The sequence below is a fragment of the Syngnathus leptorhynchus genome, chromosome 18 (assembly GCF_054491065.1).
Source record: "Syngnathus leptorhynchus isolate UIUO chromosome 18, UIUO_Slep, whole genome shotgun sequence".
In the NCBI taxonomy this organism is placed as follows: domain Eukaryota; kingdom Metazoa; phylum Chordata; class Actinopteri; order Syngnathiformes; family Syngnathidae; genus Syngnathus; species Syngnathus leptorhynchus.
In genome coordinates, this window is record NC_141212.1 from 6,433,222 (window position 1) to 6,460,463 (window position 27,242).

A 27,242-nucleotide genomic window follows, 5' to 3' on the forward strand; every position below is an offset into this window, starting at 1 on the left:
GGCCTACTCCAAAATAGCTGGCACATATTTACAAAATCAACCGTTTAAATTAATATAAATAAATATGTACACACATAAATTACCCCACCCCCCCACACACACCTTTCCTTTCTTTTTGTGTGTAGTAACCGGACAAATCTGTTTTATCGATAGATAACCTTCATACTCACAATGCTTTTGTTGCATGAAGACAAACACAAGCGCACACAAAATGTCTGTTGCTGCACACAGCACTCCAGTCTGATGCTGGCATGAGGAGCAAAATGGATGGAATGCCAACGTGTCCTCAGGGAGTGAAAGAAGGTAATGCAGATGAACAATCCCTCTGTGAACTCCTTCCTCCCTTTTCCTTCCTCATGCAGGCCAGTGAGCGGCACGTCAGTCTCAGTGGCGTAAAGTTGCAAGTAACAACGTCCCGTCCGGTTCATTTCCGTTGTTTTTCCTCTTTCTCACCAGCCTTGTCCCCGTGACGGTTGGGAGGGTTGTTGAGGAACATCTTGTCGAGTCCTTTGAGTGCCTCGGTGAGGTAGTTTTGGAGGGCTGTGAGCGCAGCGCAGATTGCAGGTGAACCGAAACCGTGTGTGATGAAGGAAAAATGAGAGAGGCAGCTCTGGATGCCGGGTTCCAGGATGGGGGTGGGCCTGGAGTTGCCCAGGGGAGTCCTGTCCTGGGCCAGCAGGTCTGTGAACTCTTTACACAGCTGTCTGTTGGAAGAAATGCAGTGACATGTTAGGAAGGGAGATCTTTTACAGATTGGTGCTAATTCAAGTTTTGCTTCTCTCTATTTCCCCTACCTAAAATCATCTATTTTCATGAATTGCATTAGTCCTATGCGGCTCAGAGAAAGGGAGGGCTGCACTGCTGTGAGAGTGGTCATCGTTGACTTCAACGTTTATTGAAGTTAGATATTCAGGAGTCAATCCACTATGGCAGAGGTATCCAAACTGCTGTCAGGGGGCCATTTGCAGCCCGCTGCTACTCAATTTTCAGTTGCCCTGGACGTATAGAATACTAAAAATGATATTTGACAAGGCCTGCAATACTAGCTATTATTGCCACAATTCTTCTAACTGGCTAAAGTTAACCAATATTTGTGCCAATATTGTGACCCATTTATCAAAGACAATGGCAACAGAAATTGTGATATGGAAAAATTGGAAGTTGAACACCATTTCCCCCACACTTTTAAGATAACTCTGATTTTATGTTCAAAAATATGCCAGGCTGAGCATTTTTCTCCTATGCTGTTTTGTGACATTGCCTTCATGTTTAAATGCAGCAGTTTACTTTGTACTTGAAGACAATTTGCCACGACGTGTCTAATGTTTCATCTAGTATGTTTTCTCTGGAGACCTTTTTAAAAAAAAAAAAAAAAAAATCAAAACGAAACAAAAACTGCGCATTAGCTGTTATCTGCTGCCTTATTTATTGCTTTGGTTATCAAAACATAATATCGAATTGCATTGTGGTCAGTTTTATGCATCTGCTCGAAAGATTTGACACATGCGAACATGTCATAGTGTCCATGTTACATGGAGGGATGTGATGATCACATCTAGATCACCTTCAAATGTTTGTGTAAATAATCCACATGATCCAAAAATAATCTCTTATGCTTTTATTTTATTAGCGCTTTTTTAAGACAGCTAACAATTTCATCTGACCTTTATTAGGGCAACCTTTTTTGCTGTACCCCAAATAATAATGCCTGCGTAGCAAAAATAATGGCACAACAAAGGATGTATATTTGAAGGCCTTAAGGTCGGGGCGATAGGTTTTTAACATCTCATTTTAGACACCTTGTTAAATTCAAACACATCATTTTTCATTGAGCTTTGGGCCCAATTTATATTCAAGGGATCTCTGTAGCATCCCCCCCCCTCCCTCCCTCCCTCCCTCCCTCACACACACTCGCTATAGAGGCCTAAGGGCAGCACTGCAGCAAATGAGTGACAGGCGGTCCAGGCCGAGCCCAGCTGGGGTTAGTTGAGTAGAGAGAAGAAGTCTCCACCCCGGGCTACACTTTAGGCCCTTCACTGTTGTTTTCTGATGACTTGAAACACTTCACTGATAAATAATGAATTTCTAAGAGGCACCACCGACACACGGTGGTGGAGCACGTTCACATCTGAGCATCAAACATCCACCGGTGAGCACATCAGCCATACCAAGCACCAAGTTTTTTTTTTTTTTTTTTTTTTTTTTTTTTTTGCTGTTGTTGCTATCCTAAATATATTTAGTGATATGCCTGACATAGACATTGTATTTGTAAAATGTATTACTCTAAGTAACGTTACATGGAGACGAGTACAATATATTGCCTCAAAGACATGAAAAAGGGTCAAACATGCATTGACTACCTGAGCTTATATTTTCAAATGTCAGTGAGCTCTAATTGTTCAACATTAAACATATCACCGCCTGAAAGGTTTTGTACAAATGAATCTTTTAAAGACCGATAATGCTAATCTTGGGCTGACATTTGGCAGAAATAAAATATCTTAATATTAGAGCTATCCGGGGTAGCCAATATGAGGTTTAAAACGGAATTCTTGCATTAACTGGTGATATTTTCGATCATCAAACATTAGATTTTATTCCGGGTTAGAACGATGAATAAAGTCTCATATCCAAATGTCATTGCCATGCTCACTGCGCCAGAATGAACCAGGCTTATATATTGTAGCGCACAGCAGGCTATGCTCCCTCAGGCCATCCTTTAAGAGGAGGACCAAAGAGAGGGCCCTGGAAAATGAAAGGAGGATTTAATTTCTCACTAATTCCTTCAACCAGAAACCCCCCCATTTGGAGGTGATGAATGGCCTATTTTTCACCCCAATGTGTGAGGTAATGTCATTCAAATTAAATAGCAACAATATGTTTCTCTGTGGAGGGACAGTCAAGTGTAGGAGCACCCACTGCTTTGGGCTGAGGTACAAATATATTGGCATTAATTATTGACTTGAAGATATTTATTTTCTTCAAAAAAATGTTTCAAATTCGAATTGTTCAGAATAAAAAAAACATACACCAGAGTAGGCTTAAACGACAAGGGAGAATCCTATCAAATGGACCATCAAACTCACTTGGTGGCCAGCAGCATGTTTTTCCGCGTGTGTAGCTCGTTGGGATCCGCATGTTGCCGGTTGAGGTACTCGCTCACGGCTTTGGTGGGGAACTCCGTCTCGCAGATGTAGCCAAAGTCTCGGGCAAGGTGCACGGCCTCGCCTGCACAGGGAGACCCACCGTGAGTCAAAGAAAAGCCCACTTTTGGGTTTGCAATTAGTTTGTAATGAATTGCTATTCATCAAGTTGCAGGGCATTTGCGCACAAAACATTTTCACCTCAATTCACAATAAGATGTTGAGCCTATGTTAGCTGCAGAATTTATCTTAATTAGTTAATAGTTTTTAGAAATTGCTCAACTATTAAAATAATATTTCTCCCCATAATGTGCAAACAATGCTAATAGAAACTATGAAATCTAAAATAATTGTTTTTATTATTATTGTTATTATTGTTGTTGCTTCAATTGTTTTATCAAATTGATTTAGCATCCCAGGCTCCCCTCCCCAGGCTCTCAACACATATCAGGCAACTGGAACCACTGCCTGGCCACGCCCTTTGTGAGGAAAAATATTATATAGCCCTTTAAATTTAAAATAATGATTATAATAATCACCTTCAACTAGTGACGTTAGTAACGTGACATTTGCAGCCTTGCGTCTCCCAGCAGGTAAATTCAGTCCAATCTTCTCTAGTTTTTCCCTCAGGCATTTCCCACCGTTCTTGGACTTTGCTCTGTCAAAAAATATCGAGGAATATAATGTAAACATTGGAATAACACTGCATGCGCAATGTATTTCTTTTAGAGCAAGCATGCCATGAGGGAAGTGATTTTTGTGCGTGTGTGTGTGCGTCTCAAAGTGTTTGCATGAGATTTGCATAGAAGTGCAAAGCTGTAATGTGCGTGCGTGCTTGTACCTTCGCAACACGCCCCCCAATAAGGATGCGTTGAGGCACTCGGGCGGGGAAAGTCTCCTCTGCACCTCCCCAACGGTCACTTTATATTTGGAGGTGGAGCTGAGCAGGGACAGCCGACCCGGTACCGAACAAAACAGTTCGTTTATGTTGACGCTGACTCCACCGATCAGGCCGTCTTTGCCCAGCATCAACGAACCGATATTCTTAGGTGGCATGGGTACTAAAAGAGGGGCATTTAGTATTATATTAGTCAATGGGCGATTTAGCATGACTGACATTCAATACAGCTATATAATAAATAAATAAATAAATAAATAAATAAATAAATAAATAAATAAATAAAAACCACGTTCTGTTTTGATTCAAAATGTGCATCGCCCTCAGATAATAATTTTGGATGATTTAGGTGCGTGAAAACTGTTCTAATATTTTTTGTCTTAAGTAAACACGTGTATATTATTATTTGAAAATGCAACAAAACTACAAATAAAAGCTGTTTATAATATTTTGGCCAGCATAACCCAATATTCTCTCAATGCTGCAAACTAGCGCTAAGCGTGTCAATCAAAACGGATCATTATTCTAAGCTTTGTCTAAGCATAATTTTCACTACCGTTCTTCCACAAATAAAAAAAAAAAAACACGTGTGATGTTATTTAATGCTGGGTCTTCAGTATTACAGTATTGGTCATCATTTCTGGCGCAAGATTGAAATTCATTTAATCTTCTCAAGCACGTTCACGAGGCCAAAGGTGCAAAGTTCTGGCTACTGATCCAATCGTATTAACCATCTCCCCGCTTTTGCACGGCCATTTTACCAACAATTGGCGCTCTTATTTCCATTCATGCTAATGCTCACACTAGGCGTTAAAATAACGCCGCTGCAGCCAACCAGGCGCACGCACGCATGCATGCATGCACGTGGCCAGTGTGATTATTATTTTTTTGATAGCTCCACAGGGGATAATACAGCAGATTAGCTCTAAACGAGCTCACGAGATCTCCGTGAGCGGTGCCATTTATTACATCAGCGGCTTAAATGCCCCGCGGGGAGCTCAGTCACTCAACATCCCACGACTGAATCATTGCGCATCATCAGCGGCTCGCCTGCATGCGTGGCAGCCTGTCAGCGGCGCTCTGCAGGGGGAGCAGGGGTCGTTATCCCGCTTTACAGCCTCCCCATCCTGGAGCCACTGAGCAGGAACAACTGCTCATTTTTACCACTGGAACTCCATTTTAATGCGTTCCAGTAATACAGTGCCTGAATCAGCATTCACTGGTCACCCCATTAGGTACACTTAAAGCACTGACGGCAATGTAAATAAACAGATTTCAGGGTTATTTCAGAGGTGTTCACTATGCAATATATGTAGTCTCCAATTTAGAATGTCACCAATTAGAAATTAGTCATGCAATACCAGCTGTTTATTCATTTTCAAGTTAGATAGAATATATATATATATATATATATATATATATATATATATATATATATATATATATATATTTGATAATGCATGTGTGCCCAATAACTCACTTTCAAGCCATGCACCCATCATTAAAAAAAACAAAAAACATTTATAATGTACATATCAACATGCAGTTTACCTTTCTTAATAACAGATTGATCCAGTATGTTGGTTCCGTTGGTGTCGTCAATAGTCTGTCAGTATCAAGACACATACAAACCACCGTTACAAACTTGTCTTATACTGACAGTTCTTGCTGTAATAGCCCACTTAAACGTCACACATAATTAAGCCTTGGGCTTTTTAAGCGAATGCCATCACATACTAAACTTCACCAGACAAAATGAAAATGACTTTTAACAACAATAAAATATTGGCAATGAACGTGAAAATCCCTTTAGGTTACATTTACAAATAAAACGATAGATAAACAGGAGAAACACAATTTCCTACAATTTATTCAAACGATTGCCTAATGCATTTATTCCTGTCCAGTGCATTTTTTATACTTCACGGTTTAACTTTAAAAAGCCCAAATATAATTCAAGTAATGGATATTTATATAGTCGATAAGATGGTGGTTTATTTTACAACAGACTCTGGTCCTGTTCTTAGCCTTAGGCCCTTTTGGGTCAGACCACAGCTGCATTATTTCAGAGGTCAACCCTGAGGGTGCACCTCATTCACTGACCTCTGATCCCGCTAAAAACAAATTAAATTTTTTTTGATTCTGGCAATTAAAGTAAAATAAGTAGAGTTCAGTATTATTATTTTTTGGGTCAGTGTTGCATATACACTAGTTGTTTTTCGTCGTTTAACAGAGCAACAATTCCATGCAGAAAAAAAATAATGATTGATAGACTTGGAAAAATAAAATACAAATCAAAAAAATACAAAAATAGAACAGAAATAAAAAATATTAATCACGCATTGTGAAAAATTGACTTTCGACTCACCTGAACATCCTCCATGCCGTGCAGTCCATGCAACAGTCCGTCCCCCATACCGGGCTCCAGTCCCGGATGAGCGGCATGCAGGAGCACATCAGGCCGTCTCACCCCACCGTAGTCCCGCCGTGGGTCCAGCCCAGGTAGCTGCGCCAGCGAGGCCCGAGGCTGGGCCAACAAAGACGAGCTGTCCATCCGTTCCGCGGCTGCGTCCTGCCGCTGCCGCGCCCCCCATGCGCCTTGTTGGCTCTGGTGCAGAGAGTTCAAGGAGTACGGATCGCTGACATGCGAGTAGGGGTCCTGGCTCTGGTAGTGGGCGAGCGGCTGGTAGGGCGGTGGGAAATAAGGAGGCTGGAAGTCCGAAGATGGTGCGTGGGACAGGGGCGGCGCGCTGGAGTAGGGCCCCGCGTGAGATACCGAACCCAATTGGGACAGGCGTGAGCTGTGACTCGAGACACCGTCATGACGGTCCTTGATGGAGCACAGAAAATTAGAAACTTTAAAAAAAAAATAGCCTGAAAACAAATACATTTACCACAAACAATAACCATGAGCAAAAACTCACCGCAGTGCAGTAAGAATGGACTAACATCTGGAAAACCGCTGTCAGCCTCACTAAAACAACAAATCCAGCCGAACCGCCAACTTTTTAGTCCAGAAGAGCCCGGGCATATGCTGCTGCAAACACCTCCAGGGGCTGACTCTCCTCTTTCTCTCTCTCTCTCTCTCTCTCTCTCTCTCTCTCTCTCTCTCTCTCTCTCTCTCTCTCTCTCTCTCTCCCCCCCTCTCTCTGCCTCTCTCTCTCACTCTCTCTCTTTCCCGCTCTCCGAATATGAGCGAGCTGCCCACCTTCACACCCTTTACCCTCCCCCGTGTAATTGTTATTCATGACTGAGATTTACATCAAAACTGTATTAATGCGACACATGACCATGAGTGAAGCATCTTGCGCCATCACGTGACGTTCTGAGATGCACAGGGAACATTTTTTAACCGCTTTGTTTAGGAGAATACAAATACCGTTTTTTTTTTTTTGCAGGAGTAAATTTTGAAACCTGAAATGAGTGAAAATCCACAATATGGAGCGACCATACATGTGTTCAAATAATTTAACTACTTGTGTAAATTTAAACACTTTCACACTTTTTGAAACATTTTATTTACAATTTTTTTGAAAAAACTATTTGGTGTTGTCATTATCCCTATAGGTGGCAGTAAGGCCGAAAGTATATGGTTCGCCACCTTTTGCCATGAGTTTTATCTTCTCCTGTTGGCACATATTTGGCTCATTACCAAAGCCTTCAAAGATCAGTTGAGGGCTTAAAATGGAACCCGTTTTTCTAAGTGACAATGAAAATCTGGGAAAACTGTTCATTTTCTTATACAAACTGACTTTTAAAATTGCATCTAAACAAATATTTATATTTCAATATTGTAGTATTTAAAAAGGTGTAGAAACTAATCAAGGTAGTCATTCTGGATAAAAACCTGATTTTGGAGCGAACGACCAATCGCGATAAAGCCGGATTCATTTGCAATAGCGACAAACACGATATATATATTTTTTATTCTCTGTGCTGTGAATCTCCATGACCACACAATAAAACCTCATCAGCTACAACATGCACCTTCCAAGATAAGTTAAACAAACGGAAGTCAGCCCAACCAATTATCCCAAATAAACGATTCATGCACTCCGTGGCGCGTGGGGGGCTCGTGTGAACCATGTCAGGAGTCAAAAGGTGCACTAAACTCACACAATGGCCTCCGCGTCGGGATTGTTTAATGACATTAGGCGCTCCCTTAAACTCCGGTGGCCGTGGGAGAGAGGCCATGTGCGGCACGAGACAAGGCTCTCCCACTGGGCTCTGCCGAGGGGCCCTTTTTTTCGCCTCTCAGTCTGCAGCAATTCGGCTATTTTCTTCTATTATAGTTCTGGGATAAAAGCCAAGATGATTTACATGCATCTCACGCCTGAACTGGCTTTTATGATAACTTTTGATGTTGTAGCCCATATTAGACTTTTCACTCTTGTCTTTGAATTGAAAATACAATGTTTCATTCCATTAAAACCCATTTCTTTTCAAAAATATTTTACTTATAAAGATCCTTAGTTTTTCAAATTGTGCCACCGCCCCCCCATTTCTTTCACGTTCCAAATGAACACTATAATAATAACACAAAAATAATAAATGCCACCCTAAGGGTCCCATTCTTGATCATGACATTATTTAGGCCTATAAGTTACAGCACCTTGAAAACACCTGGTAGACAAATCCCACATTAATAGTTTCATTTCAGCAAAATTCAAAAAGCAAGGATGTCAACGTTACCTCGTAAATATCTTCATACTTGACATTCTCAACTAGTTTCCACAGCATGGTCGCTGCTTCTCCGCTGTCTGTAAACCGAATGTAAGAGAGGAAGAAGTGTCACATCCCTCAGCCTCTCTTGCTCTCTCCCTGCTTCTCTCCCTCCCTCCTCCCTCTCCCTTCTGCTCCCTCCTTCTCCTCATCTCACCCCCTTCCCTGTTCATAAAGACAGACTTGATGAACAGGGAAGCCCCAGAGAGACTCTAAAAGACTATAGCGGTAGCATGACAACTACAAAGTATACAAACACTCACTAAAATTCCACAATAACAACAAAACACTTGAAATGAACAATTGCATGTATTTATACTTGCAACAACATGTAAAAGCTCCCCAAAGACCAAACTGTAAAAATTCAGTAAATTCAAATATTTGTTTTTAATGTTCTTAGTGATTAACCATACAAGTGGACAAATGTTTTCCCCGCATACAATTATTGTTGTATCTTCTATTTAATTGGTACATCCAATTTATAGTAATTTATAGCATTATTAGAAGTTTAAATTATATGTGATACCTTGAGTCATAGATTTGTGTTGAGGTAATTTGTCTGCCAGTAGGTGGCACTAACGTTTCATATTTGTGACAGTAACATACGGTTTTGTTAAGTGTTAATTAATTGGAATATAAACTCAAGAATTTCTATACTGTTTAGTCCCTAGTTCTCACGAATATATTTTGGATAGGTGGATATTGATTATTGCAAAATTGTGTAAAATACACCTCACGTCTAAAGAAGCAAGTGATTTGGAGTCACTGCAAGTGACAAGATGAGCGTAGACTCAGCTCATGGCCCTCAACCTATTCACGTCAGATGTTAACTCATCTCACTCAAACTACTTGTGACCCTTTGCACTCTCATCTGCATTCATCATGGGTCAGCATCATTCATGTAACATTTTTGTGATATTCTCTTACTGTCCCCTAGTAGAAACGTTATTATTAGACATCATAGTGACAGATTAACAACACATCATCTTCCTCTCCAATTATATTGATTTATGATGTTTTGGTAGTTTGGATACCCCCCAGGGAATAGGAGACAAAGCTGCAGCAACAAATAGAACAACTTATCTCTCTATCTCATCACAGAGTTGAGGCAGATGCCGCTCCGGACAGATTAAAAATGAAAGATTAAGAAATAGAATTCGCAGTATCATTCCCCGACAGTCAACACTCCTTTGTTTAAACGTGTATAAACGGTGCCATCTAGTGGTAAAACAATATTCATGCAACTATCGGTACCAAGTGGTTGCTTATAATTTCCAAACAAAATATGATAGTGTATAGGTTAATTATTAATTATTACTCCTTGCATCCCTGCCATCTAGTGGAGGAGTATTTGATGTCACGTAACATAACTGGCATATAAAACTGAACCACGGATAGGGCATCCTTTTTGACATTGTTTTAGAAGTAAAGCCTGTGCCGTTGCCTTGAAATGACCTGCTGCCAAAGAAAGAGTCATCCGCTTTTGTCTGGCTTTCCATCAGACGTGTACGCGCGCGCGCGCACGCACGCACGCACACTAAGAAGGAGAATATGACTGTTAGCAATGACAGATGTCCTGACAGTCTGGAAGTCTGGAGGCATGTTTGTGTTGCTATCCTGAAGGGCTTTGACACACGATGTATCAGCATACATAACATATACCACACATGGCGCAAGAATGCAACTCATTGGCCTTTTTTGTTGTATTCATACCCGTCGGCTGCATTTGTATTTATTTGAAACTCAACTGGGAGCAAGTTAAAAAGGGTTTCACCTCTTTGTTTCACCATATGAAAGATTTTACAATAATATTCAAGCACCTTTCAGTAACTCAAGTACATCGTGCTGTTTAAATAGAGGTAATGCAGTTCATAATTTGGTCTTTAGGTGGCAGTAAAAGACCACGAGTAAGACGTCAAGTCAACACAATCTAAAAAGGTGCTTAAATTTGCTTGAGTTGTTCTTAACAAAAATAAGAAAGAGTAGTAATAAAAAGAAAATTGCATCATGTGATAAAATACATTTAATTATAACTAACTAACTATTCATGTGATTTACATTCAGCCTAATTTGATTTTAAAGTGCACTTACAGAATTTCAATGAGTTGTTTTTCTCTTTTCACTTGATTTTGATTTGCTTATGATTATAATCAGCAGGGAAATTTCCTCCAGAGATTATATGTTCTTCACACACACATAACAACAAACATCCTTTTACTTAGTGTATTGCATGCAATATTTGAGTGTGTGTTGGAGGGGGTGTATATTGTCTGAATCTTAATATTTCTTTGTTGATGTTTGTTCTCTCATGTGAGTTGCTACAACCATCAAAGCTGCTTTGCTTCATATACTGGATATTTCTGTGTTGTAAACTTTTAAAGGACGGGTATTTGCACAAACACTATGCAGACTGGCACTATAACAATACGTCCAGGCATAGATTCTTTATCCTCTGCGATATGTAATACTTATGATATTGCAGTATTGAGAAATTGAGACCATCTCCATGAGCAGAATGTCGGTTGTGTTGTTCACAGGTGGCTAACACGATGTGCAATAAATGGAAGCCCGTTGATGTAATTTAATACAACTAAAAAAATGAAACCATTTTTTTTGTAGTTCTATTAAATTACATCAATACATATAGAACGCCCACATTTAAACAATAAAGGCTGCAAAACATGAAAAATAATCAATTTCACATTTCGACTAACTGGGCAAGAATCTCAGAATAAAGAGCTTTCTTTCTTTTTTTTTTTTGAACATATTTGGAACAACCTGATCTAATGAGCAAAACCCCGCAAGCTATGAAGACGAGTTCTTCTGTACCTTCCTGTCGAAGTCAAATAGCAACAAAGACAACAAAGAAAAAGGTAAGCAAACGTGTGCTCATTATTATGTTTAGAACAAAATGAAGCAATGCTAAACATACTTCCAGTTGTTGTTTTTTTTCTAATCATCAAATATTTACTTCATCATTTGGTTAAAAAATGTCAATGAATTGTTAACATGGCTATAAAATGGGGAGTAATAACATCACAATATGAACGTTGAAATAATATAAAAGTATGTAACTTTTAAAACTTAATAAATGACGCTTCTATCAAAGACTGACTGAAAAACTCTTAAAAATCAGAATTTCATCACATTGTGCATGCACATTTTAAAAATCATTCTTCCGTATTATCACTGAGTAGCATTATGACTATTTGTGACAAATTAATTGTCCTTAAATTACTTGAAAGAATTTCTGTCTAATCCTTCCTGCCATATCTGTGTAGCAGCATGAAATCTAACAATAGCAGCAAACTTGTAGCATACGACACCCACGGCACATCTTTCCTTCACACATCACTGTCTTTATTGATAGATCACTTTCCCACTTGAAGCTTTCCGATATTGAGTGAATGTGACAAACCAGTGTAGGCATCTTTGTGAATGTGACTGATTTTGTATTTTAATGCCACGTATAGAGCGTGTGACCTCCTTTTCAAATGACTGGAATACTAACAAGTAAACACCATCTACAAAGGTGGGATGGAGATGCCGTTGTTTAATCTTTTTTTTTCTTTCTTTAGATTTATTTCAACAGTTAAGTTGACATAAATCACTCAGCATGAAAGCAAACATGAGTGCACGTGCTAGCAAAACAAGCTTTTGAACATGGGTAGCTCCTCACCGCACATCATTTCGAAGAGTGTTTTTAGATTTAATGTCAGTATTGGAAACTAGAATGAATGAATGAGTTAAATTTGTTTACTTTGAACTCGTTGTTAATTTAGATTCACTGTGTGCGTGTCCGTGTTTGCATACACAACATATTGAGGCCCGAGTAAATAATAGAACACATAGCAACTTGTATTTATTGAACACCAGCATTTTTTTCAAATGTAGGGGTTAAACATATATATATAGTCCAAATCCTACAAGAAAAGTTATTTAAATATTTATATATATCTTTACAAATGTTCATGAGCAAGTCGTAGAGCTTGTGTCGGCTAAAGCTGCCGTTTTCCGAGAGTGTACAAAGGTAGACATGGACATGCACAGGAAATAGTGATTGCTGAGTCACTGTTACAAAATGGCTGACTTGGACCCATCTCACACTTTACACCCCCCCCCCCCCCCCCATATAAATAACAACTCATAAAAAAATGTTTCCACTCACACGTCATAGCGTAGCCTATAGCTCATGTTGGCACATTCAATGTGTTCTCAAAAGAATTGAGTAAGAAATCTTACTAATTTCTCATCAGAACATGCTTTTGCTTCATACCAGGCTCATGGGTAAAAATATTCTCTGCTGCTTGCTATACCACGGATTATGAAATTCAGAATGAAGCCAAGGAAATGCTCTCAAAACAATTCATTTGTTGTGTTGCAATGGATTTTGTCTTCAGAAAGTTGCCAATCAAAGAAGGTTATAGTTGTAGGTCAGGGGTCACCAACATGGTGGGCAAGGACCACATGAGCTGCCCAATGGCCTCTTTTAAAAGGAGCTCACTTGTGATGGTGATTTCATTGGAATGTTTTCGAATGAAGCATTTCAAAATGTAAACATTTGCAGAAATGTATAGAAATAAAATGTTGCATATTCTGTGAACAATTATTGAACAGTATCTTCACATAGATAAAATCTGTTATTTTAGTAGTGTGTATCTAACTTGTAGCCCTTCACAATAATTAGTACCCAAAAAGTATTTCTCATGTTCATAAAGGTTGGTGACCCCGTTTTGGATAAACCAGAGGAAAGTCAAGTCTTGTGGTTTTATATTGATTCAGCACATTCAAATTACTTCAAACCCCTTTTATGGCTGTGTGTTTGTGAGTGGATGTGTGTATTGAGCAATTACCAACCCCGCAATGGCACACTGATGGTAGAATGTCCATGTGTACATCATGAGTGCATAAATCAATCAATAAATAAAAGAAATAAATATACACATACACACGCACACACAACTTCAAGGCACGGGGGACCAGGCAGGTGGGACTACTCAGTCTTTTCAGTTTTCCCGTCTTTGCTCTGGGGCTCGGTTGCTTTGCGGAGCTGCGACTTTTCCGAGCCGCTGTTAATCTGTTGATCAGTTGGTCCACTTGTTTTGCCGCTTGAGTTTTTGTCCAGGTAGTTGAGCATCTCGCTCAGGACTGTTTGGAAAGTGCTGAGAGCGGCGCAAACAGCCGGCGTACCAAAACCGTGGGTGATTAGACTATTGGGGAGAAGAGGATAGAAAAAATGTAAGGACCCCGGTAATAGTCATAGAAAAATGATGTCCCCCCTATTTAAGTTGTCTATCCCTGTGGTAGAAGATCAGATAAGCTACTTCAAGCAGCTGCATGCTGTGCTAACATTTGAGTCCAGTCCCTTGCTAGTATTATGTTCATTACTTGGAGATTGTTAAACCTTTTTCTGAAGGGTGACATCACACATGACCTTTCTGCTAAGAGCCCCCCCCCCCACCTCTCTTCCCTAATGTACTAAATTGCAGAGTTGCCACATTTCCAAATGGCAAATGGCCCAATGGAGACCAAACATGAATTCTGCAACAATGGTGACGACAAATCTTTTTTCATTAGTGTTTGTTACCTGAAGTGTGTAAGGTGTCTCTGGATGTCCAGGTCCAAAATTGGTGTCGGTCTGGAGGATCCCAATGGAGAGCGATCTTGACTCAACAAGTCCTGGAACTCCTTACAGATTTGCCTGACAGAAATAAAAGAAATGACTCAGGGAATCGGCATCCAAAAAGCTGCTAATGTTTTTTTGTATCTTGGTAGAAATAACCACCCGCACGGCTTTGTTTACATTCTGCAATCGCGGGACATATTTTCATGAACGGTTTATGTGTGTACATGGGTGGAGTAGTGTGTGTGTGTGTTCTCACTTTGTAGCCAAAACCATTTTCTTTCGTGCGCTGGTTTCTTTCGACTCATTGTGCTGTCGGGCCAAATGTTCGCCCACTGCTTTGCTGGGAAATTCTGTCTCGCAGGTGTAGCCAAAGTCTCTTGCCAGGTGGAGCGCTTCTCCTGCATATACACATCACAGAGTGATAAGAGGGATGCGGACCAAAAAGGGAAGGATAAAAGCTCCATTGGAAAATGAAAACATCAAAACTAACTCACCCTCCACCAGGGAGGTGAGCAGTGTGACATTGGCAGCTTTCCTCCGTCCTGCTGGCAGGTTGAGGCCGAGACGGTCTAATTTCTCCCGAAGACACCGGCCGCCGTTCTTTGACTTGGCTCTGTAGAAGAGTCAACAAATTTAGCATCACGTCTTCCATATTTTTAGAATATTTGGACCTCCGGTTTCTTGGGAATTGTTCCAAAAAATACAACTCGATTTAGCTGCAAGAGTCCAATATTGACAAAGTAATATATAGCGAACAAGATTTCATTTTATTATGACAACAGGATTATAGTAAATGAAAGGCTGAATAAATTATAATATGTCACCTTGAGGATAACCGTCATTTCTTTAATCAAGCACATTTGCATATTTAATGCGTTTTCACTTTGTAATTCCCATTGAGCTTCTTCTCTGTTGTTAGCGCATTTATCTTTAGTTAGGTACACACTATTTTAGATCAATGTCATTTTTATTTTCTATTCCTTGTAGAAATGTGACAATATAGGTTTTCTTAGTTCTAATCCTACTAATGGATGCAGATCATCGTGTTTGAAGTAAAATTCATCAAACTGTACTAATTTCCAAAAAAAGCTTTGCTTTATATAATGAGACATGAGCAAAAAATATATCTCCTGATATATATATTGATCCCATGAAAAGTGTCTAAAATATTTGCCAATACTTTGTTTGACATTGCACAGAGCTGTATATTATCATTGTTGTTTTTCTTCCTCATGTTTTAGTTTAGTCACCTTATTTGACCATTTCTCAAAGCCTGTCTCCTCTTTGCCCGTCTGTCTCTCCACCCCATCAATAATACAGCCGACCCTCTGGTTCCTCTAATCCTAGCATGGTTTGGCTCAGACTCACCAATAGTCTTTGTGAATATTTCCCTACCAGCATATCCTCTCTTTTATCTGAGCTCTACAAAGACTCATGTAACGCTCTTCAATGTTCATTAGATAGATTAGCGTCTAAAAAGTGCTCTACAATCTCTCGCAATTACTATGGACCCTCTAACTCAACATAATTGAAGCGCAGTGCTTCAGCAGAGTGTGTGTCTGGAAAGTATACTGTATGTCCAGGAAATGTTTGATCAATTGACACTCATAATGCTTATAATATGATGGTGTGGAACTACATTGCATCATTCTGACAGGTATTATCAGGATGGGCAAGTATGAAGACCAGTTAGAGTCCTCCTCTGCAGTAGGTGACGCTATACTGTGGTAATTTGACATGTCGGTGAAATCATCATCTGTGGTTTTGGCTCACAATTTCTGTCATTGTGTTAAAAGACATTTTATTTGCCGAAAATACAAGAAATATCGGTACTCTGCATTGAGACTGAATATTTACTTTTGGTCTGGAAAAAAAAGCAGTAAAAACAATCCCTATTATTTTTATTATCATTTTTTGGATCTCATTGGCTTCAATGCAAGTGGTGTCTTGAGTCCTCCACCTCCAAAAAGTAATATAGCTGTCACATTGATGTGATTTTTGTACGAACCTGCGCAGTATTCCACCCAGAAGAGAGGCGTTGAGGCATTCTGGTGGTGACAGTCTTCTTTTCACCTCTGCGATGGTGACTTTGTACTTAGAGGTGGAGCTGAGGAGTGACAGTCGACCTGGTACCGAGCAGAATAGATCTGTCGGATTCACCACACAAGTTCCCCCTGCACGCAAATGCAAGACAATTTGTTAGAACAAAAATATCACAACAACTTTATTTTTTTTTTTAACTGTGACAGAAAGTAGAACATTTGTTAAAGTGTACTGCTCATCAAAAAGAATGCATTACAAGAAAGTAATTAAATTGTGTGTATTTGCTATGATCACATTAAGTTTACATTTGTAAATAGGCTAATTGGTAATTAAATGTATTATGAGCAATGATATTACAAAAAAATACATGACTTTAAATACAATACTTGCTGAAGTCAGAGAGCCAAAACAATAAAGGTTTTGAGCAAATGTAATGACAAATATAACTCAGTGAACTAAGCACTGCATGTATTATTTAAAATTACTCTTATGTTAAAAAAGCATGCAATTCAAGACTTGTTGTCTTTTTAGTTTCATCATTCTAAAGATAAACCTATGCGGTCATATTGACTTGGTAGCTTGTGGAAAATCATTGAAATTGAAAAAAAATCTGATATTAATTGTTAAGTGGGCTGTCAACCCAGTTATAGCTTAGGTAAAAAAAAAAATTGGGGGGTCTTTCTTCAAATCATTGGCACATTAGTATTACTAAACGTTTGATCTGTATTTATTTATTTATTTTAAACATAAGAATTGCTGGCACCAACTGTAAATATATACTGTCCATTTCCAAGATGCAGAGTTTAAAAGCCATTTCTCATCATTAAAATGTCATTTCCATGTGCACTTGAGCTTCAGACTAATATTTGTAGGTCGGAGCTGTCTGCTTTAATGCAAACAAACCCCGCCACCAAGTTGACTAAGTTGTGCTTGTAAAAGTGTTAATAAATCCTTCTAGCGAAGGCTCTTACACATTATTAACTGCATCTGAGTAAGTCTCACTGCTCTCCTCCTCGAAAATATTGACTACTTTCACTGAGGACGCCTATTATTAATAAACTTTCACTTAAACTAACGTGCCAAGCAGCTGAAACGCAAGGTTGCTGTCTGATGTACTGTCAGCTATATTCTATTATTCATCTGCCTCATTATCAAATCTAACAGTGGGGTGTGTCGCTTTGTTATCAGGCCATGATGTGATGGAATTAGAAGAAAAGATTCCATTTAGGCCAAGCAGAACAGGGCTGCAGGCGAAGATGCCCACGCCAGTCTTTTTTCGGGGCGGCCAACGTGGACATATTTGGCCACCAACTAAGCCTTTCTAACCTACATTTTAGCCCTCAAAATATATTATTCACCAGCCACACAAATGCACCAGCCTGTGTTACTTTCCTTGCCACAGAAAGTCCGCCATTTTTAAAACCACAGCGACAATTGTATTTCAGTACCTGGACAGCGACATTGTGGATACGGGAGTGTCCGTTTCCTTTATACCACAATATGTGACCTGTCTGTCAGATTCACGCGCCCTGACAGGGGCGCGCGCCTCTGAAAGCCTCGGGTTCACATCGTATTAATTCCCCTAAAAATGTTTTGATACAAAGTAGTTTGTATTTTATGTTGCCAAGGGCAATCGAAACGAGCTATTGCTGCTAGTGCAGCGAGTGGAGCGTGCGGGCCCAGAGGCGATAACGGTATTTAAGCAACGGAGAGTAGCCTCGGGCTGCGGCGCGAGCGGCGGGCGGGATCACACGCGGAATCAAGCGCCTGTTTTAAAACCAGTTTGCCGAAAATTAAAGAAAAAGAACACGGGCCAAATGTCATTCTTCTCATAGTTTAACAACAATGTTTACAGCTTCTTACAAGACCGCGTGACTTGCTTGACAGCGCGTAACTGGAGCGCGTGAAAGTGGTGATGTCATGCTCGGAACCGGAAGTGGGCCTCGCAGGGTGATTAAAAGCGCAGACGACTCTTAAGTATAGCGAGCGCCTTTCTTGACTGATTTTCTTCTGGCGCAGGGGGGGACGGGGGGTATTATGTGAATATTCATGCCCGCAAAGCCGCAGTCAGAAAGAACAACATTAATATGATCTCGGCTGAATCCGGAGCCCCGATCCTCATTAGCATATCAAAGCGTGCGCCCGAGGCGAGAGAAGCTATCGATACAGGAGTGCGAGCTAAAGCAAAGATTATTGGTTGTGATGGTTGCGGCGGCTGAGCTCAGGGCCAAATACTGCGCACCATTAACCGAATGTGATAGCGGAGGGATTCCCGCGTCAATCCGACAGAAAAGCCCCAACACCTAAGAAGGCCTGATGAAAAATTAAACTGGAGACACGCCGCTTTCCTCTCCGTATAGAAAAGCACAACGGTCTGACTATAAACACACTCACGCACACGTACAAACGCGCGTGCTCTTAAAAAAACAGCATCTTTTGCAATGCAAAATGCGCGCAAACAACTCCGTACGTTTGCAAAAACACAGACAAAATAACCGAGACTTATTTATGACAAATGCAGTTAAACTGAAAAAAAAAACATCTAAATAAATCGGTATGTATAACAATAACCCACAAAAAAAAACAGCATGACCGAATTTGTTTAGTTTGGTCTGCAAAAAAAAAACTTGCCGTGCCAACATCGTTTTCAGGTGACCAAAATTAATCAATCACGTTTTACTGTGGCGTCAAAATGTAAAATAGCATGAAATCACACAATTAGTAAAACATTTAAAAATCAACAAATCGAATTTTGTCCATAGGAAAAAAAAAAATTACTGTCCTTGAAAAGGTAAACATTTGGTAATGTCTCATTCGGTAGGCCTATTATAAAATAATTATACAAGTGCACCAAATGCTGTGATGGTTTTGATGGTTTTACGTTGTAATTTGATTTGATTTACTTGGTGATGATCCCTACAATGAATTATATTTTTAATCTTGAATTGCATCACCGATTCTATATCTGATAACATTCGCGTGTGTGTATGCAAGACCCACGTGTCCACATGTAACACCTTTAATTAATTCCGCGTATTAAATAAATATGTGATCAATCAATTAGCATGAAATAAAGGGGATCATCTCAATGTGTCGGCCACGAAGTGACTCTAAAGTGATTTCAGACCGGAAATTGGAAGCAGCATGTATCCACACGGTTACAAGTGATGTGCATAACATGCTGACAGCACACGAGTGGGTTGTGTTCCGGCGTGTTTGTCTGGTTGCTCTCTTGTCTTGTCTTGTCTTGTCGTGTCTGAAAGTGAGTATTCACGGCCTGGGGTATACAACAATACAACACAACAGAACAGAGAAGTGGAAGTGGGTCTTACCTCTCCGGATGACGCCCCCTTGGCCGTTGAGCACAAGCCCACACTGCGCTTCCACGGAGCCCTGTGGAGACGCGCTCATTAACATGGATGGGATGCTCAAAATCACTTTGCGCGCATTATTTGATTGCTATAGGAGACAACAGTTAAATTGTCTATGTGCAGTTTACCAAAAACAAATGCATCGGATCCATATAATGTCATAAAAAATAGACGTATCTTTTTTTAATGATTGTTATTATTGTACCATAAACATACTGTGATTTTAAAATATTTGGGGCAAGCGGACTTATTTAGTGAAAGTGAAATTCAATAAATACATTTTTTTAAAAACTCCACATGCACGTGACTTTTATCGCAACAGCAATTAAACGAATATAAAACATTACACTGAATGAGAGCTATGAATGACTAATTGCAATGTCTTTAGATATGAAGCACATACAAGGTAAATATTGAGGCTTTTTTTAACTTTATAAAGGTTAACAAGGATAGGGAAGGTCATATCAGTTTTTAGATAAAAAATAATAATAAAATCTATATATTTTGACTATCTGCAGGTTATCCTGTTGTAAACTTGTAGATCTATGTGCATTTGCGAGCGCCGCCATTTTGGTCCAGATCAGCACTATCAACAGTGTCATCAAGAAAGAAGAACACGCTCTTTATATTCAGCAACACTTAATCCCTCGTGCGAGCCTCAAGGCCCGCGCCCACGCAGAAAACTCCCCGATTATAATAAAGTGGGGGAAAGCGAGTGTGTTGTAGTTCGCCTTTGGTGGAGGGGGGCGGGGGGGAGGAGTATTGTAGGCTAGACATAAAAACCAGCTCCTGCTCTGTTTCTTTTTATTCCATTGCGAAGCTAAAGTGATTATAAAATCAATATACAAAACGCAGAGGTCTTGCATGAATTAGCTTAGTGACGGGGGAAAGGTGTGGCAGATGCTTTTGTTCGGCATGAAAATCTCTTTAAGGCGCTCAAAAGATGACAGTGGGCTCCACGGAACCATACAGGCGCATCTGTTCCGTTCACGCCTTGTGCGAGCTCAGGTTCACGGACCCTTTGGTTCTTTCTTTTACCCGATAAAGGACCTAAACTGCGCTGGTTTTATACCATCAGTCAATATGAGCTTTACTTCCCAGTAAAAACGAAAAAAAAAAACAGGGTGTAATTTAAGCAGAAATAAATAGATAAGAAATCAATTAAATTAAATAAATGTATAACAAAAAGATATGCTCATATAAATTATTTTCAAATGCTGCTATGACGTACGTGGACGAATATATTTATATTTAGGTCAAAGTCAGATTCAAGAGTTCAATAAATACCTGCATACAATTCCATTCATGCATCCGTGTCACATTTTAATCATAATCCACTGAAGGCTTACTTTTCTTCATTTTTTTTAATTAAAAAAAAGAAAGAAAAAAAACCATGAAGAAAAAAGGCATTTTGGCAAAAACACTTAACGCAGTCGAAATAATTTGGCAACGTGTTTAACTAGAAGCTTGTTTAAATCAGCTCAGATGTCGCTGCATAAGTGACAAAGTTGATTGACGTTAAGTCTGTAATTGGATAAACTACGGTGCTTTATGGTGCTCAAGCAGGGTATTGTGTCCTCAACCCCGATCCCTTAATCCGCCCTTGACCACAGAATAGAGAAACTAGCCGCTTTTCTTCGCCTCAACAGCTAGCCGGACACACGCACGCACATGCACGCACACGCAGTTTTCATCTCCACTACTTTACATCCAAAAGAATTATGTAAAATCTAGGTCACGTGTGCGTGTGGAAAAATAAAGGGCGGATTTGACGAGGATTGTATAGACTGCCAGTCAATTAACCTTTCAAAAAAAGACGCCTGGCTTTCCGAGGCACAGTCCCGTGCAGACTTGACATTTACTTGTTGTAGGGTCACGTTCGGTTTCGGTTTCCCCTCCTGACTTGCTGGCAAGCAAATGATCTCGAGATGATATGCATGCAGCATTATTCTCTTTTCTTTATAGACCTCACCAGCTTCCAAAGACGCACGAAGGGCCCAGCGCTGTCGGCAGACTGGCAGACATCTGGCGCCCTCCTTCCCACTCATAATTTGGAATTATGGTTGTAGTGGAGGTGGGGGGGTGATGATAATAGTAGGCCAGTGGGGCACGGGTGCTGGGTGGGGTGGGGGGGACCATACTACACTGGACTGTACTATAGTTAACATGTATTTTGATTACCCAACTATAGACTATTTAAGAGTTGATTATATATTGTATTGTTAGACTCTTACCTATGACAGGCAGGACTTTATTTGCTTTATGTATATCCTACATGAATAATCTCACTTTACAACTATACCACATTACACTGTACCAGACGAGACTAGACTGGATCACTAGACTAAACTAGACCACAATAAAAACAATTGAATTGCACAATACTATATACAGGTGCTATGTCAGACTGAAGTATGCATTGGACCACACTTGACTGTTTTTGATTGGACTAGGCTAAATGAAAAAAAAATTTCTAATATGCCTCGATTAACGTTTACGAAAAGCTTTGCATGACGGTTGGTAGAGTGGTTTGCAGTAAATGTGATGATTTTGGTTGGTGGGAGGGGGATGCAAAAAAATGGAAGTCGCAGGTACCTGCAGGTCATCTGCAGTCGCAGGGAGGCCCAGGCCGCCAGCAGGTAGCAATCTCTGGTCCGGATGGTGCATCCCGACGCCGTAGGCCTGGGAGCCGTGTGACGTCATGAGCGACAGGTCGTGTCGCCGGTAAGCGTCGAGGCAGCCCAGCTCCCGCCGTTGCTGCTCGTCTAGACACGACGACTTGAGTGCCGACCGTGCGTTGTGCAGGTTGATAAAGTCTGCGGGCTCTCCGTGGTGGATCTGCTGGTAGTACTGACCCGAGTGGAGTGAGTTGAGCCCGTAGGCCTCTGGGGCCACGGCCGGGTGCGAGTGCTGGAACTCATAGTGGAAGGACTGGTGGTGCAGGGGAGTGTACTGGTGGTTGGCCGAGAAATAAGGAGAGGCGAACTCCGTGCCCGCCGGCGCCGGGTAGGTGAGCGGGGAGGAGGAGGAGTAGGCGACCGAGGAGTTGGCCACGGACTCCAGGCAACCGAGCTGCATGAGTCGGTAGCTGTTTGATCCGTCGTGACGTATCTGCGGGATAAGAAAGACAAGCGGGCTGTGGGAACGGTGTCATTTAGCATCAGCAAGCTGTCTTCTCACACTGGCTTGCAAAAAAAAAAAAAAAACACATTCCGAAAAAACACAGCCTTCACTCTCGAAGCGCGTCCCCTCTCGCTTTTAAACCACCTGAAGATGTCACCTGCACGCCCGGGAGGCAAACTAACGCTCCGTCGCAACTGGAGCCATCATCTGCTTTTTTCTTATCCTCTCTTTTTCCGCAAGTTTGTCGCCGCGTAAAAAAACTCAAATAAAAATGTATATATTAGTATATCATGCTGCTCCCAGTTGCTCACAATGGAGAAACATATACGGAGAAAGATATACCACTCCGTCATCCACATACTGATAAAATATATTTTCTTGGGGAACTCCTGCATTTAAAAAAAAACTGTTTAGCTGTTTAAATTTGCAAATTTGTTTTGTAAAATTTAAAGACCTAAATATATTTACCTCCCAAATCCGCTTTACGCATACCCTTTAAGTTGAATCCATTTCGAAGTAAATAAAGAAACGTACCTCTGCGTCGTGGACAAGTCCCGGGAAGGTCGCTGACATTGTGTGTTTCTCCAAAGTAACCCGTTGCTTTCCCCCCCGCTCCTCTCCAACGATGGCAAAAAAAGGTGTTAAAGTCCCCAAAATGTGCGATAAATGGGAAAGTCTCCCCTCGCGCTCTGTGTGTGGGTAGTAAGGGCAGGGAAAAGCTGGTGCAAGGCGAGCGTCTCCCCTCTGCACGGACGGGGCTGGCTCACGGATTTTGTACTTGCAGGGTATTTCTCGGCTGATGTCGTAGGTCCCTTGGTAATATAGAAGTTTTGAAAATTAAGCATCAGCACTGAGGAATGGGAGGACAATAGACGGAGTGGGGCATCCCGGGAGACCGGGAATAAATATTGTATCTTCGCCTTGATAAGGAAGCACGTGCTGCTTTCAACAATTTCCTCCGGTTTTTTTTTGCGGACATTTCCATTTTTGACCCGTTTGTGCTTGGTGCTCTGCTCGCTTTCACCGTGTTGTTGCTTTCCGCCCCATATCAACAGCTTTCTTTTTTTTTTTTTAATGTATTTTTATTTTGACAAACGCGTGCGGATTTTCAACCCCCCCAAAATGTAAGTTTACTTTCGAGCATTATATCGAATATTTGCATATTTGTGTTGGAAATAAAAAATAGTTTTGATTGTTAAAAAAATGATATGCGGAGAGAGCTTGGATGGAACAATTTGATATGGGGATGGATTTATTATGCTTTTGCGCGTTTAAAAATATTTGTATTGTTTTTTTTGTTTCATTTAAACGCGAATTTCCAAACAAAAGGAGTGCATTTTAGGCATATATCCTATAAACATTCGTTGATTTTTACGAGAACACAAATCATTTTGTAATGGACTTTCAACATGTTTTCTTAACTACGATTGAATGTTTTCATTTTCAACATTGCTTTGACTGTTGAATTTGCATGGGATTTTTCTTACCCGTGTGTCTGGATTCAATTTTTATTTTCCTTTACATGTATTTTGTATTTTTGTCATTTCCGCTCCAATTTCAATCAAAACTCGTGATTATTTATGTTTTTAGTCACTGTTGTTAATATTGAATTGCTTTTATGACTTTTTTTTTCGATAAATCCGGTGACCTTCTTCTGTACTATATATCCTCGTGATTTTACTCACCTGTGCACGCGCCCTCGGGGTGGTCGTGCTGCTCTTGCAAGGATATGTTAATACAGAAACCCTGACAAGATAAGAGTCTTTTTTTTTCTTATCTTTGCATTCGTTTCATTGACTTTTACCTTGTAAATGACGATGTTAAAAATCACCGGTGAACACGTCCCACTCGAATAAAGAGGCTAATATGAGACATCGGTGCACCGTGTGATATCTGCAGCCTGTTTAAGGAGTACAAACACCACCTATAGCTATAGTCGTTGCCCTTGGGCAGCCTAGGAAGAAACAGCAATACAAAACGTGAACGCGAGAAGGTAAAGCTCGCGGCCACAGCCTGGAGAGGAGCAAAAGCAACTGTGGAGGAGATGGGGAGGGGGGGAACATCCACCGTCTGACTTAACTGTCACATTCTTCCATTCACAGCGAATGGACAGAGAGTATAGTGACGATAAGCCCCAATCAGACTTGTTTTGTTTTGATTGCTAGTCAGCTGTAAAAGCCACTCTTCATGTGATATTATTAAAAGTGCAGACTGCTGGCGCCCAGACGCCACCATTGACTCTGCACTTTAATTAAGCAACTATTTAGCCTTCGATCCCATCTGTTCCTGCATGCACGCCTCTCACACTGTCCGTTGTCGTAAATACACAATAATAATTGAACATGAACAGTTAAAAAGATTTATTCGATGTTATTTTTAAATTTCTTCGTCCCATATTGTGTTGTATATTTGCAATATTTCATGTTACGTCACTAAACTGTAATTTCGTCTGAATCAGCAACACGCCTCCAATAGTATCATAAAAAAAAGTTCTCAAGGCCTTAAATATTTTAATTAATGTTTCGAGGTTGTTGTTTTTTTCCTGTACCCTCCAGGCTCAGCATCAAACCTCAGCTTCACGAAGGCATGAATGAATGAATGAATGAATGAATGAATGAATGAATGAATGAATGAATGAATGAGAATTGATGAGTGAGAGAGAGAGAGGGTTGTGAAGAGGGCCTACAGCAAATGAAAAAGAGCAATGATCAGTCTGATGTAATTTGGATTTTTATTCCTTTCTAGAATAAATAGATGCGAACTCGCCCTGCGCAAAAATGAAAATTGAAATGAATTAAAATCTAGACGAGCTTATATAAAGTGGCCCTACTATACCGTGGGCTGCAAGCGCTGCATGCACCAGATGCGCACTGATCTCCGGACAGGAGCCAGTCCATCTGCCGCTTGACGAGGCAGGGAAAGGCCCAAAACGCAGTAAAGCCCAGAGGCGAGAATTTTGATCAGCCCATTGCTTTCTTGCCGGGAGCTGAGGGGTTGGTTGATATATTTTTAGAGCAAGTGTCAGAAAACAATACAAGAATAGAGGTCAGGTGTGAATTTTCTGCCACGACGCGTCTAGTGATTTGACAGACCAATGACCAGCAGGAGGCATGTTGATTTAAGATAAAAAAATAAAAATAAAATAAAAATAATGATGTCACGGAGACTTTCTATATTAAACATTTTTCTTTTTGCTGGTTTTAAACTAAAAATAAATTTATTGTGCAAATGTCCCAATCAAGGGGCTATGAACAAATGGTGTCTTGTTGATTAATTAACCAAGTTGGAGCCGTTTTGCCTCTGCGCATGCGTCGTTTTTTTTTCGAGTCTGTTTTCATTTTAATCACTCATCCTGCTCATATGGCTCTGAGCGTCCGTTATATCAGTCCTGCAAGATTGTGTGCATGCGGAGTCGAATCTTTTTTTCAGTCAAATAACGACCGGCATGTAATCATGGCGTGATTCATAAACAAACGGCCCAGAAGATGTTTGTCCTCCAAAATAAAAAGCAATTAAGAGAAGTGGTGTCTGACCTAGATAAAGGATGCGCCACGGACTGGAAGCACAGGTTAATATGCTAATATGGATCTGCTAATTGTAGGGATTTACTTGTCAGTTTGTAGAGGGTAAGGGGGGGGGGGGGGGGTGCTGGGGGGCGTCAGCGCCTTGTTTCGCAGCAAATTAATTTCTGCCCATGCATGCAGTGCGTGAGGTGTGGAGGCAGGAAACAGGTGGTCGTTGGCAAATGGACAGTCAGGGAGAAACAGATTGCCCAATAGAGAAAGACGGAAAAATCTTTATTGACCCTTAAAAAAAAAACCTTTGAGTTGTCTGCCAAGTTCTTTATTCGTTTGTAATAAAAATACAAATAAAAACACAGTGTCGAGTCAAACTGATATTATTTTCACATGGATCTCTTTTTAAAATAAAAGACGAACAACAAAATGGGCGTTGGGGTATCATTGCTGGTTTGTGTTGCCAATTAGTGCATTTAATTGTGGTTCTTTGTGTGCGTAATTAGTCCTGAAGTCAGTAGAGAGGCTCATAGAGGGCAGACACGTGTCAGCTGCTGCTGAAATAGTGCAGCGAAGGCCAATCTGCCACCAACGGACAGCTCAGTAACCATATTGGACATGCATAATCCCTCTGCTTAATAATAACATGTAATAATAATAATAATAATAATATAATCATAATTATTATTATAATAATTATAATAACAATCACGATAATAATCACAATAATAATCATGATAATAATAAAATATTTAGATTTCTTGCTAATTAAAATCGCCATCCAAGCAATCAATCGACGCT

General features: G+C 40.3%; 2 protein-coding genes across 5 annotated transcripts; both read right to left on the reverse strand.

The window, feature by feature from the left end:
- Positions 1 to 421: 421 nt before the first annotated feature.
- Positions 422 to 8,784, reverse strand: tfap2b (transcription factor AP-2 beta). 4 transcript variants are annotated; one of them, XM_085937546.1, is made up of 8 exons: positions 8,734 to 8,781; positions 6,966 to 6,992; positions 6,410 to 6,871; positions 5,561 to 5,647; positions 3,985 to 4,187; positions 3,683 to 3,801; positions 3,087 to 3,228; positions 422 to 704 (listed from the first exon to the last, which is right to left on the reverse strand). In XM_085937546.1, the coding sequence occupies exons 1-8, from the start codon at positions 8,779 to 8,781 to the stop codon at positions 425 to 427; spliced, it is 1,368 nt and encodes a 455-aa protein (XP_085793672.1). In that variant the 3' UTR covers positions 422 to 424. The 4 variants fall into 4 exon arrangements, with proteins under 4 accessions (XP_085793672.1, XP_085793675.1, XP_085793673.1 ...); XM_085937549.1 differs by lacking the exon at positions 6,966 to 6,992 and having other exon boundaries at positions 3,985 to 4,204; positions 5,593 to 5,647; positions 8,734 to 8,784; XM_085937547.1 differs by lacking the exon at positions 6,966 to 6,992.
- Positions 8,785 to 13,756: 4,972 nt separating this feature from the next.
- On the reverse strand, positions 13,757 to 23,598 carry tfap2d (transcription factor AP-2 delta (activating enhancer binding protein 2 delta)). Its single transcript, XM_085937849.1, has 8 exons — positions 23,461 to 23,598; positions 22,399 to 22,914; positions 19,765 to 19,825; positions 16,398 to 16,563; positions 14,884 to 15,002; positions 14,646 to 14,787; positions 14,351 to 14,464; positions 13,757 to 13,973 (listed from the first exon to the last, which is right to left on the reverse strand). Exons 1-8 carry the CDS (start codon positions 23,497 to 23,499, stop codon positions 13,757 to 13,759), a joined length of 1,374 nt encoding a protein of 457 aa, XP_085793975.1. The 5' UTR covers positions 23,500 to 23,598.
- Between the last annotated feature and the right edge of the window lie 3,644 nt (positions 23,599 to 27,242).

Bases quoted from the DNA above. Each gene is read 5' to 3' on its own strand.
- tfap2b (XM_085937546.1), bottom strand. From the start codon at position 8,781: ATGCTGTGGAAACTAGTTGAGAATGTCAAGTATGAAGATATTTACGAG. The intron at 3,802-3,984 runs GTACAAGCACGC...ATTTTTTGACAG, and splicing joins TTGGGGGGCGTGTTGCGAAG to AGCAAAGTCCAAGAACGGTG. The intron at 3,229-3,682 runs GTGATTATTATA...CTCCCTGTGCAG, and splicing joins ACTAACGTCACTAGTTGAAG to GCGAGGCCGTGCACCTTGCC.
- tfap2d (XM_085937849.1), bottom strand. From the start codon at position 23,499: ATGTCAGCGACCTTCCCGGGACTTGTCCACGACGCAGAG. The intron at 19,826-22,398 runs GTACCTGCGACT...GCGTCTCCACAG, and splicing joins CGACTGCAGATGACCTGCAG to GGCTCCGTGGAAGCGCAGTG. The intron at 14,788-14,883 runs GTGAGTTAGTTT...GTGTATATGCAG, and splicing joins GCTCACCTCCCTGGTGGAGG to GAGAAGCGCTCCACCTGGCA.